The sequence below is a fragment of the Motacilla alba genome, chromosome 4 (genome assembly GCF_015832195.1).
Source record: "Motacilla alba alba isolate MOTALB_02 chromosome 4, Motacilla_alba_V1.0_pri, whole genome shotgun sequence".
NCBI classification, from domain to species: domain Eukaryota; kingdom Metazoa; phylum Chordata; class Aves; order Passeriformes; family Motacillidae; genus Motacilla; species Motacilla alba.
The window spans coordinates 48,841,483-48,856,449 of NC_052019.1; the positions used below are offsets into that span (position 1 = coordinate 48,841,483).

Genomic DNA, 14,967 nt, shown 5'->3' on the forward strand with positions numbered 1-14,967 from the left:
CCATGGTGATGATTTTTCAAGGCTCTTTCTTTTAATCACATAACTTGATATGCATAGAAGGGCTGTGGGGCCTTTGGTTTTCCTTTCCAGGATGGGCCGAGATGTGGAATTGTGCAAATGCTCCAATTCAGCATGCGACAGTGGAGTTAAATCCCAAGTCTGTTTTGAAAATGTGGGCCTTGGGCTTGCACAGACCTTTTCTTCCCTGAAGCTGAGGCTGCCAGAACCTCAGCTGGAAAACAGCTTGACTATGGGAGCTGGGAGGTGAACAGATTACCTCTTTGTTACAAACTTAACATATCTGCTATTTCAACAGCTGAAAGACTCGAAACAAGTAAGAGGGGTTTGAGGGTCCTCAGTATTAGATACATACATATATGTAACATGGGTCTTTTGATAGTTTGAAGTGAAATAGGCAAAAATACCTTACAGATGTCTAGATGGCAAGGTCTCTGCTGTACATTTTGCATAGAGTTACAGCACAGCTGATGTTTAGTATGTTCTTAATGAAAATGCTGAAGGAAGAAAGGTATTTAAAAATTTTACAACAGGGAAGCAGTATTATGAAATACTTAAAGACTTTAAGCTCAGATTTTCAACAAGGGCAATTTATCACAAATATTTTGTTTTCAGTAAGAATTATGATATGCAAAGCACAGGTAGGAAAAAATCAAAACCAGAATGTTTGCTCATGATTTGTTGTTTAGACATAAGGGTTATTGTATATAAATGATTGTAAGTTGAAAAGCCATGAAAATCGTTGCCCTCATATTTGCTCTTTAGTTTGCATGAAAAAAAATCTTCAAATTAGTTCTTATTTACTATTACAACATTACTTCACTGAACTACTGAAAAGGGAGAAAATTGAAGGACTCATCTGAACAAAATAAACCTTTGATATAGCACTGCTGAAAACAAAATGTGAATAGTGGGCTGATGTTGCTTGAATAGTGGCAGAGAAATAGAACTTTGAGTAGACTGTATTGATTCTCTGTTATCTTCTGTCTGGTTCTCATGAGTACTTCAAAGGAAGCATAGGGAAAAAAAAGAAATCTATGATGAGCAAATACAGAGCAATCAACCTGTAAACAAGTACCTAATGCCAAAAAGTCAGAAATTCCATCTCTCCTCATTTTCCCTACTTTCCAGATCTGGACAATAGTTTAAATATGGAGTGCTTGCTTTAATCTTGCCAGAGCTTTAGGAAAATGAAAAACTTAGTTATTAGGGCAATATGGACAAACAAAAAAAAAATTACCTGTTTCATCTAATCATGAATTGTGCTTTTCTAGACATGTTTAGGCAGGAGTGGAAGCTCTAAGGTAACTTGACCAGGGCTTTAAAAGCTGGAGGTTTCCTTGCATGGATGGGGTGTCACTTTGGACTTCTTGTCTCCCAACATTTACATAAAATTAGTGCATGTGTTAGTAAGTTTGAAGTGGAATGTTCTGGAAATTCTTGGAAGAATGAAGGAGTTATCATCAAAGAGAGAGAGAGAGAATTGCTCTGGTGGTGTGGACAAGTTCAGGTTTCTTGCTCCCTTGGAGTGAAACCCTCAAACCCAAGTCTGCTGGAGTTTACACAGAGACAGAAGACTTTCTCCACCCACACCCTTGGTGGTTGTTTTGGGCCACAACAGATGATTCCTGTGACCTGACACCATAATTCCATGCTGGATTACATTAGCATGATTTCCCTGGCATTCTGGCATCTCTTCCTGCAGTGGCAATAGCGCCAGGGAGGTGGAAGAATTGGCATGAGCTGGGAGGCCTCCCACGTGTTTCCAAGAGGGAGAATTAGTTTTGCAATTCCTCGAGTATACTGCCTGTATTTTTGCTGTTTTTCTCTGTCTGTACACCCTCTGAATAGAACAGAAATTACAGACAAAGGACAGGCAGAGCATTCAGATGTTTACATGTAATAAATTCAAGGCAACAAGTAGTAGTATAAAACTCCTGCTACTGTGTGATTATCTATGGATAGTGTGGGCACAAACATTAAAATGTTGCATCTCTTCATCCTTTCCTGTTTTTCTTCTAAATTGACTGAGTAACAAACAAGGGATCTGAAATCTACATGTTGAGATGATGAAATTTATTCAGCTGTTTTTCAAGACACTCTGAACTGTAGAAGGGAGTTCACACTATAGTGTGGAGGCATTGCACTCACAGCAATACTCTTGTTGTTCTAATCTGAAAACATAGAGTATATTCTGAATTTCCGACCTATTGATTATTAAGTTAATGATTTTTTTCCCAATGGAACAAAAGGAAGTGTAGTTGTAAATGAAAGTGGGTTTTTTTGACACATTTTGTTTCTTGCACAGCATTTCAGCAGTTCATGGTTATATAAGTAAGGAAAGGCTGGAGGAAAAACCATTCAGACAGTTTTTCTAGCTTTCTAGTTTTTGAGAGGACATTATGGTCTGTACAGTGTCCCTGCAGGCGTTGGGCTCATCTCATGGGATGAGTGGGTCTTATTTCCATCAACTTTCTTGGAGCTGTGAGTTCATTATCAAAACAAATATTTTTAATTGGGTGGTTTAGAGAGGTCTGAGCAGAGCTTAGCCTCTCCAAGTCTTTTTTATTAATCTTTAAAAACATGTCTAGAAGAAATGTCATCTCAAATAGAAATCTTTAGGAAAGAGAAAAGGCATTATAAAAGCTTTGTAGTAACTTCATTTAATGCAAGAGCTTTGTGGATTTTTTACCCCAGTTGTATTTACAGAGCAATGTTAAGTGAAAAATGAACAATCTCTCATGTAAAAACTGTGTAATTCTGGAAGCTGAGGTATTTCCTGAAGTGTGAGTTAAATTGTTCTGAGGCAAATTTTCCTTATGCAGGAAATGCAGGTCTTCCGGTGGAATTGTTTCCACGGGAGGTTTCTGCCTAACCTTGCAGGTGGAGAGTGTGCACTTCCTCCTAGGGATGCACACAATTGCTGGGGGAGAGCTGGGGCTGCTGGAGGCAGCCTGGCATGGCTGACCAGGGCGGTGCCACTCAGCAAGAAGTGTAAAACTCTGACAGAATATACCCACGCGAGTTTCAGCCAGTCCAGGCTGAAGTGCAGAAAAGTGTTTGAGTGTAGCATATGAAGAATGAACTTAATCAGTTGAAAATAAATGCTTTGCACAGATTACTTTTACTTTTTCTGCTAGTTTTTGGTGATGGAGTGGAATGTAAATTGTTCTGTCATTAATTATGAATTCTGATTTTCTTTCTTGTTCTGATTCACAGTGTGTGCTGTACTTGTGGGCCTTGAAAATCCTTTACCCCAAAACACTGTTTTTACTTCGTGGGAACCATGAATGTAGACATTTAACAGAGTATTTCACATTTAAGCAAGAATGTAAGTCTGTCTTACCTTTCTCCTCTTAACTCCTTTCTCAGCAGCTTAATTTGTTATTTTGCAAATATTTGGTACTGCTTCACGATTAGTAAATTTTCGTGTACTTTTCATGTTACTGCCATTAATTTTAAATGGTAGTCCCTGTTCCCTGAGGGGGCAGTCACCTCTCAGTGGTGTGGAATGGAAGGGCTTAGACCCCCCCAGATTTGAGCATGGGAGCATCGTGGGGCTGCTGTGGGTCCATCTGGGCCTGGATGCTCTCGGTAAGCGTGCACCGCTGCTGATGCTGCTGGCAGCCGCTGAGGGTTTGCTGCCCCACGCAGCAGCCTGGCAGGCAGAACCTGCTGGCACACCAGCCCTGGCACCTGTGACAGGTTCCTGACTGCTAGTTAAGGAGGACCTCATCTCACTGGGTCTCATCTCATGGAGCAGGAGAAAAATGCAAGGAATTTTTGTTTTGTTTTTCCTTTAGGTATAGCATTTTCACGTTTATCCTGTGTGTAGGCTTAAACTTTTCAATATGCTCTTTTGATATGAATTCCTTTCTGTGTTGCAAGAAAGGATGCAGTGACACATAAAAGCTTATTAGATGTAGACCTTTACCTGCACAATGAAGCTTTTTTTTTTCCCTGTGACACTGTGAGATGAAACTATTGCCATAAGTCTGTGTTTTCTTTTTACACTGGGGATAAAGGAAATGTTAATTGGCTCGAAGGCTTCATGGTTTACTGAGTTTAATATGCATATTGGTAAATTAACATTTCAGCTTCATTATTCCACCTCGTTCATTTCATAATGGCATTTCTGTAGATAATTAATTATAAGGGACTGGGCTAAAGTTCTGATTATTTCATAGAGAGTATATTGAGTGATAATGATGATAACCATTCAGCAGATGTTTTAAGGCTTGCTGTGCAGATTTCATACTGAGTGGAAATGGTAGACTGTAATGGTATATTTAGTTGTTGATTTACAGGTTTTTTTTAGAAAAAATATGAAAACCTATTAATTTCACCTCAGAACAGGAAGAAGTTTTCCAGCAGTGGATTCCTGAGGATATTTTTGTATTAAGCAAAAGTTTGGGTACAGTCCTCAATACCGGAGAGAAAAGGTTTGAGATATTAAGCAGGATCCTTTTTTCCTCTTAAATATTAAAGACACTTTCTGTTACCATTTTAATTTTTAAAAGGTAAAATCAAATATTCAGAACGTGTATATGATGCCTGCATGGATGCCTTCGACTGCCTTCCCTTGGCTGCTCTGATGAACCAACAATTCCTGTGCGTACATGGTGGCTTGTCTCCGGAGATCAACACTTTAGATGACATCAGAAAAGTAAGTCTTGGAGGTATTACCTGTTAGCACAACATAAGGCCCATCTGACAACTTCCTTGTGCCTTGTTAAGTGTTCTCTGCTTTCTTGGAGAAGATACAAAAGAGCTCTAGAAGAACCTCACAATATACAAAGATGTAAAAAAAAAAAAGGCTCATATGCTTGCAATCAATATAGTTGGTATTTTTTTTAAATAGTCAAGAGCTTCATTCTCAATAGGTCCCGCCATATTTTTAATAGTTCTGCATTTGAGTGCCCAGCAGGTGGTCTGATTGAGGCTTAATAAGTTCATGCTTGCTGTAGCTTTATGTTCTGAAAAGTTTCTCAGAAATCTCATGAAAGTTCAGAGAACAATGTCAAACAGCTCCTTCACATAATCCAGTGTTATTGCATGTTATCAAGGATTAATTTTTTATTCACATGTTTTGTAGAAGAGATCTCAGTTGATATTTCTAGGAAGAGCTATTTAAACCATTCATTCTTAGTGTTCTCAGAAAAAAAAGTCCGTCTTGTTTGCTGTTTGAGAGTTGCAAACGTGGATATCTATTTCTGAGCTTTCAGGTTAGTAAAAAGTAATTTATATTCTGAGGTTAACTTGTAATCTACTAAGAAATTACTATAGTTTAAAAAAACCCCAATTTGAGACAGTAATTACATGTTTTGGTTTAAAAGCAATTAGCTTAAGGTATTAACTGCACTTTAAAAAATTACTGAATGCAAAGTTTTGTTTCTGAGGTAAAGGTTCACTATCTCAGTAAACAAAAATACTCTGCGTTAAAATTAGCTGGCTCTGCAACAGCATAATGGCAGAGTAAAGTTGTTTAGCTCTCATATTCTAGATTAGGTTCATTAACACCTTCTCTTCCCCCTGCCCAACCCAACAGGTTTATTTATCTTTGGCAATTAGCAGAAATTGGGTTTGCATATTTATGAATTTTTGTGTAAACGAATTGTAATTACATAAGCATTAACTGGAGAAGGCTGAAATAAGAAGTGTAGATATGCTGTGCCTATGTCAAGACGAGAACACAAAGGCAAAATTGTAGAGGTCTCTTATTAAAACTTTCAGTGTTGAAAACTTACAAAACCAATTAGTTCTCTTTGATTTTATTTTTTTTAATGGGGGGAGAAGGTGTCTACTAGCTACTGAATCATTGCTTGATCTTTCTGGTCAAAATAGAGAATATTTCAGACTGCAAGCCTTATTCATACACTATCTTAACCGGGCTGTTCTTTTATGAAAGAATTCTTGAGATAAGACATGATGTTTTTATATTAAAGAGTTCTTGCAGGAGAATACTGATTTTTATTATTTTGCTATACTTCATTTTATTTGCATTATGATTCGATGTAATTTGAAGTTTTAAATACCCATAAGAAGATCAAAATGAGAAGTTTTTAGCTTCTTAATTAGGGTTGAGGTTACGGGAGCTACAGGAATGTCATGCCAAGGTGCTGTAATGCAGAGATATTGTCTTGTTGTTTAGATACAATTTTTTGTGCAAATGTACATAAATCTAAGTGGGAACTTGCTTTGAAATAACTACTGTATTTTCTTGAAGTGCCTTACATAAATTGAATGTTCTAAGGTTTGAAAAATCATGAAATACAGAAATATTATATTCTCCCTTGTCCACTGGAATGCTTGCAAAAAGGCAAAAAAAAAAGCAAACAAAAATTCATGTAGAATGTGAATCCACTGTATCTTTTAATTTTCAGCAAGATCTGTTCCTTCTATCCCCATCAATGTTTGCAAGGAGTGTTTTGCTGGTGCTCAAACTCCATTGCTTTAAAGCTGAAGCACAGATTGCTACGAGTCTCTTGTTCACTTGCTTATGGAGTGAAAAATAGTAATTTTGCTTCCATGTTTCTGTGATACATAGTTGAAAGAAGTTAGTATTTCTTTGTCTCCTATTTCTCTTAGTTAGATCGATTCAAGGAACCACCTGCATATGGACCTATGTGTGACATCCTGTGGTCAGACCCGTTGGAGGACTTTGGAAATGAGAAGACTCAGGAACACTTTACTCACAACACAGTCAGGGGGTGCTCGTACTTCTACAGGTGATTATTATTACTTTGAATAGATTTCTGTTGGTGAACTGGTTCTGGTTTTGCAGTATAAATGTTTGCTTGAACTTTGTGGCACTACTTAGGTAATTAGGCCTTTTTTTCTGCAGGCTAGCCTTGTTTTCAGAAAAATTCATGCTTGCTTTATTCGAATCTCTTCTGTTATGCCACACTGGGAAAACTCTAAATTACTTAATTTTATTCACCAAAGCCTGTGTATTTTGCCTCTGTTTTTGTAAGTTAGAGAATTAGTGTGTCACTTTTAAAAAGGGCTACGTAACTTCATTTCTAGTTTGAAAATAAAAATGTAATTTCCAATGAAAGATGCCAGCACTGAAGAACTGATTACTTATTGTTCTGCAGGGTAAATAAAATTGTGACTTCCCCCACAGAGGTACTTTTTTCCTCTCAGTTTGATCAATTTTTTTTTTTTTTTTTTTGTTTGGAAGTAATTCTTCTTTAAAAATTCAATATTTGAAGAGCATTTGCTAAATGGGACTTAGTAATACCTGAAATGCAGAAAAGTGCCTGTAACGTTCCTGCAGAAACATGCATGTACCATTCCTCTGACAGTGTGGGGATTTTAAGGAATTTAGGCTTTTGTTTTTTTTATTGTGATAGTTAAGAATATACAAGGACACCAGAGTAGCAAAACTAGCAGGGGAAGAGGTTAAATGGCAAAATGAACAATGTAGTCAGTGAAATATTAATTTAAAAATCCATTTTTGTTCAGGAGAAATGTGAAGATGTTATTGAAATGTTAAGAGGTTGTTGAACTTTTCGAAGTGAAACAGTTCTGCTTCAGCCCATGCTAAGTTACACACAAATCTAAGTTTTCTCAGCAAACTCAGAGGAAGGGAGGAATCCAGCTCTTTCGCTTGCCTTAGAAAATCTCACCTTGAACACTGACTGTAGCTGTTTAGTAACATGTCAGAAGTAATTCAATGGCTTCCACCAGCAACCAGGTGACAGAGCCGCTGGAATCAACCTCCTTGCTGGTAACATTATCAGGAAGGAGGCAGATGGTTGGATGTTCAGAAATAAGATTTCTGGCTCCCCTCTCGGAGCCCCGTTGCTGCAGCATGGGGCCAGTGAAGAACAGAGCAGCTGGCTCTGCAGCCCGGGCTGCTGGCACCCGCCTCCCGTGGGCAAGTCCGGCAGCCGCGCTCGGGTCCGTGACATCTGGGAGGTGCTCAGTGGATGTGTTTGGGCTCATCGTGAAAGGGATGGCACACTGCTGCAAAGAATTGATCAATACAGAAATGGACTATGACTGAGGAGTAAAATCATTGCTTATCCTCTCAGCAGCAGCAGCAGCAGCAAATGCTGGAGTGTGACTCCCAGGTACTGCACACACAGGGAGTAATGGTGATTTCTCCTCATGAATAGCCTAGCAGACATGGCTTGTGCTTAAATACAGAGCTGCTTATATACTGGAAAAAGTTCTAGATTTTAGGTTGGGTTTTTTTCAGAGGTCTGCTCCATACAGTTGCCATAAAATTTCCTTAATATGTATATCAGTTTCCTTCAGAAAATGTATCAGACCTAGTCTGTGTCCTGACACAGATTCAGAAAAGCGCATTTTCAGGAGACAAGGAACTATTCAGAAGACAGCTAATTATCATGTCGTGTCAGGGACATATAACTGCTTGATGATTCAGTCAGAAGGCTAGCTTGGAATCATGTTATCTGAGTTTATATAAAGGCAAGCATTCCTTTTAAAAGGAGTACCTAGTTGCCCTGGAAGATGACTAATTACTTGCCTAATGATAATACCTGGTAAAAAAGGTATCCATCATTGTGGAATGTCTAATTTTCCTTGCATTTTCTAGTTACTTCCTGAGTAAAGGAACAAATTTCCCTGAGCAGGCAGCTTGGCTTGTAAAGGAAGGACTGAATTACTCAGTCCTCCTTCAAGGATGCCTGTTAATAGAATGATTGTGTTTATTCTTCACTGAATAAAATTTCTTAAGTTTCTTCAGTCATTTCCAGAACGGCAAGTTAAGAAGTAGCAATGAGAATTTTGAATGAAGGTCAGGAAGATTTCAGTCATGCCTGTGAATCAGTGAAAGAATTTCTGGCTGATTAAGGTCTCCTAATCAATTGCAGGAAATATCTGTAATAAATGACTTTCAGTTATCAGAGATGTTCTTTATTATGACAAGTTGCAAGTTACTTTGCTCTAACTTAAAGTTATTTCCTAATATGAAGGTGCTGTGAGGAAAGTAACAGTAATGTGCCTTTCTGACAGTGCCTGAACTGGACCTTCCATCTCAGAAGGAGAATTCAGAAGGCTGAATCCTCTGCATTCAGCCAAAACCTATTTTTGAAATGTTGGGCCATTTCTATGAGCAAATGTAAAGACTGTAGCTTAAAGTAGTCTGACAAGCTTCTCACTGCATTTCTTACACGATCACTCTCATACAGCCTATTCAGTTTCAAACTGATCCAGTATTTCTTCAAGAAATGTCCCTTTATGTAAGAGTTCTTGAAACTGCTTTGGCTAGTTTACATCTTGAAACTATAGGCATAACCTGTCGTTTAGAGATGTAAAGAATACATCTCTACAATACAAATACAGAATAAATATACATCTCCCAATACAAATACAGAATAAAGAGTCTGATTTTTCAGAAGTGCTCAGAGCCAGCACTTAGTGCACACCTTTAGCATCTAGCAGCATTGTGTACTGTGGATTGTCAGAATAGCCCAGTGCCGAAGTGAAACATTAACTGTGGAATATAAGGAATTAATAAAAATACATTAAAGTTTCTGCACCTTAAAGAGAACAAAAAGTGATGGGGATGGGATTTCATTTTCCCTATGTGAAGTTTAAAATTGTATGTCCTTTGTAGTCATGGTCATGTTTGATGCAATTTTGTGAAAAAGTAGAAATAATTAATGGAATGCTGGTTGTTTAAATTGTTCCTTTATTATGAGTTAAGCTTTTCTTTCATCTATACCTAAAATAATGTTGTGTTCAGAATATATTATAAAGAAGAGGGAATTAATTTGTCCCAGAGTGATATTAGACCCACAGGCATACAGTTTTTCAGCTGATCCAGCCAGTAAAAAAGTTTTCCTGTTTACCAGATTATCTAGTTCTTGCCTTGAATTTTTCTAACAAATATTTATTTGCTCTTTGCAAATACTGATCTTGCCAATGACCCTTTGCACTTCTTTCATAAGCTAGTGGTACAGTAACTCTCAGGCCGTTTTGTAAGAAACAGGTTGGACACCAGGAAGAAATTCTTCACTGAAGGGGTGGTCAGGCATTGGAATGACTGCCCAGGGAGGTGGTGGAGTCACTTTCCCTGGAGGTGTTCAAGAAACTTTTTCCAGTCTTGGATAGCAGTGAAATTGTTCAACCTTACAGATACCCCGGGATAGAGTTATGACTTTGGCCCTACAAGCACATGATTTCATTGGTGCACTTGACATGCAAGTTTGTCAGCATGCAAAGATTAAAGAAATATCTGGTGAAAGCTTTTGAAGACTGTAGTGTGTTTCAGCTCAGGGTGGGAGGCACAGTAGTATGAATTTTATATTTATATTTATATTTATATTTATATTTATATTTATATTTATATTTATATTTATATATATTTTAGTAATAGCATTTTAAACAGGTTCTTTTGCCCACTTTTCTACTCTTCTTTCTCCCAGACCAGAAGCTTTTTGCTGCCCTCACATTGTCTGCCCAGATGTACTGGTAGAATTGCTTGTGTGCTCCATCAGGCCTGGGAAAGCATCCAGTTTTGAAAGAACGACTCTGCAAAAAAATGATGTGTTTATTTGTTCTAATGCAGTTCCCTGTTCCACTTCCCAGTGCAGCTCTGCAGACAGCGCAGCTAAGAGCAAGCAAAAGCTGGTGGAAAGGGATGTTCTGAGAGTTGCTTAGGACAGCAACAAAGCATTTGCCTTTGGAGACTCAAGTGTGAGGCCAATGGATTTTGCAGGAAACCTATTTTATATGAGCATGTAATGATACAGAAGCTTTGGGACTAAATTTGAATGTTTTGAAAGAAGTGCTTATGCCTCTCTTTCAATGGCATGATGAGGGACATGAAAAAAAATTATGTTAGTTCCATCTGTTTTTTCCTAGTTATTGGTGGAAAAACAATTTGAAAACATTTGCCATTTTGGTTCATGTTAGCAAAGTATTGCTTCTCTTTTAAAACTGCCAGAAGTAATCAGATACCATGCAAAAGAGACCTCAGAACTAGTAAACTATGCATGAGGCATGTTAATGAAAGAAGATGCCCAAGTAGGGAATATCACAGTCACGTACTCCATGGGGAATAACATCCCTCTAACTTAGCAGAGGGGTGTTTTGTTTTCTCTGTGAGTCACCGCTCCTCCGTGATTCAGCATGACACATGAAGGCAGGAGGCTGGGTCGCTCTGGAAAAGCCTGTTGCGTGGGGGATTTCTGTTTGTTTGTTTTCCCTCTTGGCCAACTGCTTTATTTCTGGCTCATCTGAGTTACAGTCTGGGCTCTGCAAAGCAGGGCAAGGAGGAGGGTGTTTCTGGAAGGGTAGCACTCTGAAAAACTAGTAGGGAATTTGATTGCAAGTCAGTCATTTAAAAAAAAATATTTGTAAAAATATTTCCAAGCAGAAGTAATTTCTGTAGAATTTTGTTTCTGATTATTTCTGCCGTAATGTCTGTTTTATTGGCTTTTTGTGGGACTTCTTATTTTTACCTGCTTTTTAGGACATGTATTTTTGTGTTAAGGAATATTGTTTAATCTAAAGCAAACATACTAAGGAAATGCTGGATAGCATATGTAATAGCTGCAAATGATGCAAAGTTTGCTACTCCCCAGCCTCTGCTTCAACAAGAAGCTCAAGAAAAATGCCTGCAAGTTGCTTTGCCTTTTTCAAAATAAAACATCCTGATAGACTGCTCATGGGTTGTGGTGGTGTGGGTAATAGGGCAGCTGGCACATTAAAGGTCCTATGCTATTCGTTTGTAAGAAAATAAGGCAGGGAGATTTTTTTTTTGTAAATTTGCGTGGAGCACTGTGACACCTCTGCCTTTGTAGGTGTGGGCCCTGTAGAATCAGCCAAATTCTGCTAGTAGAACTCTTATTTTCCACAAATTTACAAAGAACAAGATAATTAAGCAATAAAAAAAACCCACCACTTTTGTACTTGAAATGAAAAGAAGAACCTATCAGATCTATTTAGGAGCGGTTTTTTACCACTTCATTATGTCTTCTTTAAAAGCAGTACTTAACACTGGATGAAAAGAATACTATGGAGGAAAAAATGTAATAGCCTAGCCATTTTGAGCAGCTGCACTGATAATGAACATAATCAACTGTCTATCAGATTTTCGTGATAGACCCCAGTTTTCAGAAGTTAATGTAAAAATTTCTAAACAAAATGTACCGTAAGTCTGCATTTAGTCACAATAAATTATGAAAAGAAATGTATGCAAATCAGTTCTCATTTGCCAGTGGTTTGAATGGCAGCCTGTCAGCATTTGAGATCATTGCAGTTGCCAAAACGTTACCCCACGTAATTTGGGAATTGAAATTGTTTTATAATGGCAATCTTTTTAGACAATTCCAAATACCAGTCCTGCATCTGAGAATACATGCTAGGTGGCTCAAGTCCAGAAACAGCAATACAGCGTTCCACTGGGTTTGTAGCTTCTAGCTGCAAATTACATTTCAGCTTCGAAATACTCAGGAAGGTTTGGAAGCAAGTAGTATCATTTCTCTTGGATAAACTAAAGGAAGATGGTGTATTAGATTGGGGGAGGGAGGAATGTAAGTTTTCATCTTTTTCATGCATGAAATTAGAAACTGATGGGGCTGTTTACTGATTGCAAGTGGGCTCTTGATGTGAAACCATGAAACCATGCCTGGGATAGCAGCTTTTTGTATAATGTATAGTTGGGATTTTTTTTTTTAATCTTGCTCAGGATGTTTTGCACAGATGTATTCAGTGAACACATTTTTGGGGTTTTAAAAGTCACAGGATTTTAAGTTGCTAAGGGGAAAGATAATTTGTTTATCAAGGAGATAAAGTTCGGGAAGATAAACATCCCTAGTTTGAAGATTGATTTGCCTTTCTTCTTTCTATCTCTTTCCCTCTCTTTGCACTTAACCACATTATTTTCTGGTGGCCGCAAGCAGCCACTCCATACAGTAGTCAGTGGGGGAAGTTTTCTGTTACAAGCAACTGCTGTATTACATTTTGCTTTTTTAGAATACATAAAACCTTAGATTAATAAAAGAAAGTACCCTTTTTTTCTGACAAGCCATTGGCTGATTGTTATGTAATGAATTGCAGTTTCTAGCATTCCTTTCCAAGCAGTTATGGGGTGGGATTTAAAAAGACACTGCTGGTGATGTTGTCTCTACTGAAATCTGCCTGCAGAGCAGGAGCTAATTTCATGAATGATGCATGTTTTATGATACATGTTTTGAAAGCTAGAGCTCTTTGTGCTGCTTCTGATAATGCCATAACAGGTGCTATTACATTTTTTTTTCCTAACAGTTACCCTGCTGTATGTGAATTCCTACAGCACAATAACTTGTTATCCATACTCCGAGCTCATGAAGCCCAGGATGCTGGGTAAGTATGTGTGGAGAGGGGGCAATAATAACAATTATGTATAATGGCCTACCATTCTCAAACAGAGCACAAAAAGAAGAGCAGATGAGTGAGAATGAACTGGAATATGTAGGTTGCAACAGCTCTCACTTTTTACTAATGCTACAAAAATACACACTGGCATTACAATGTCTTTTACATTAGTATTAGTGAGTTACAGAGTTTAATGAATCCTTATATATGCCGCTTACTTAGCCTTAGTGATTTTAACTGATATAAAATGACCAAATTTTTTTTGATGCCAGACATGAAAAGAAAAAAATTCATTTCAGAAAAAGGTTTGCAAATGTGCTAGAGTATTTTGGCACACTCATTGCCATGATACCAGAGAACTGATTAGGCTCACAAAAGCCAGAAATGCCATCTTTTAGGACTGTGTCACCTACGTGAAACTTTTGGGCCTACTGGTTTTATACTTCACTAAAAAAAAATTATAAAACTCTACAGGCACATAAATTTTTCTGCAGGAGTATCATTAATGAATTCAAGAAGTCTAAGCCATTCAATGCAAAAACAGTCCAAGTCAAGCATCAGGTGGTGTTGATGGTTCCCCATGAAACTACTGTCATTATAAAGGCAGAATTTTTTTGTGCTGCTTTAAAAAATTACTTTAAAAATTCCTCCTATTTGAAGTGTACCATACTTGTGAGATATTAATGAATGTTTGGAATCTGAATAAATAGCTTCGCATATCATGCCTAAATTATTATTATTATTGTTATTGTTGTTTTTATTATTATTATGTTTGTTTGGAGATAGAAACTTTACCCAACTTGAACAGCAATAAAAAATAAATTAGTGGCATTGTGGGAATAAGGTCAATATTCACTATGCCTGTTAAAAGCTATTCTGAATGTTTGAATTGTCATGACTTCCATATGGTAATGCAATTAAAAGCAAGCTATTACTATGCCACAAATACCTAGCAAGAAATATGCAAGGGTAATGAAATTTCATTTTTCTTGTATTGCTTTCCAATAAAGGGTGAAAATTGAAATTTTGTAGAAGAGATTGCATTTAAAAACTGTACAACAGTTTCAGTGCAACTTTTGTGAATATTTGCTAAATTCTTGGGTTTCTTGTAGCTGAGGACTGAAGAGCAGTGTTTGGTGTACTTGTGTCTAAGTACTGTTTGGTTGCTTTCTTTCCAGTTACTTGCAGGTTTAGTGCTTGATTGATTGTTTGTTGGTCCAATTTTTCATGCGGCATTAAGGTTAGGTAATGAAAACATGCAGACATTAATAAACTGGCTGATAGAGTGGATAAGATTAGACACAGCACTGAAAGTATCAGATGCCCCATTTCCCTTCCCTTCTCACCCCTTCCATGGCTTCCATGCCTGGAGAAGGCAGGCAGCAGGAGGATGGAGGATGCCCACTCCCCTTCTGAAGGCACCTGCTAGTGCTTGCTTCATCCACAGTCCTGCAGAGGGAAAGTCTGGGCATGTCCTGGGCACTGAGCAAATTCACAATAAAACCCACCTCTGGCTCACTGAATTTCAGAGACACCACTTTCAAGCATGGATCCCTGGTCGTGTCAAATGTTTATAATGAGAAAGTCTGCAGGAAATACTTCTCTCCTGTGTCT

The 14,967-nt window shown here is 37.8% G+C and overlaps 1 protein-coding gene across 2 annotated transcripts in view; it reads left to right on the plus strand.

The window, feature by feature from the left end:
• PPP3CA (protein phosphatase 3 catalytic subunit alpha) overlaps window positions 1-14,967 on the plus strand; it is a 171,458-nt gene that overhangs the window by 126,162 nt on the left and 30,329 nt on the right. For both annotated transcript variants that reach the window (XM_038136261.1, XM_038136262.1), the window contains exons 4-7: window positions 3,238-3,349; window positions 4,539-4,684; window positions 6,607-6,746; window positions 13,264-13,341. In XM_038136261.1, the coding sequence (XP_037992189.1) occupies window positions 3,238-3,349; window positions 4,539-4,684; window positions 6,607-6,746; window positions 13,264-13,341 (476 nt within the window). The remainder of the gene's footprint in view (window positions 1-3,237; window positions 3,350-4,538; window positions 4,685-6,606; window positions 6,747-13,263; window positions 13,342-14,967) is intronic.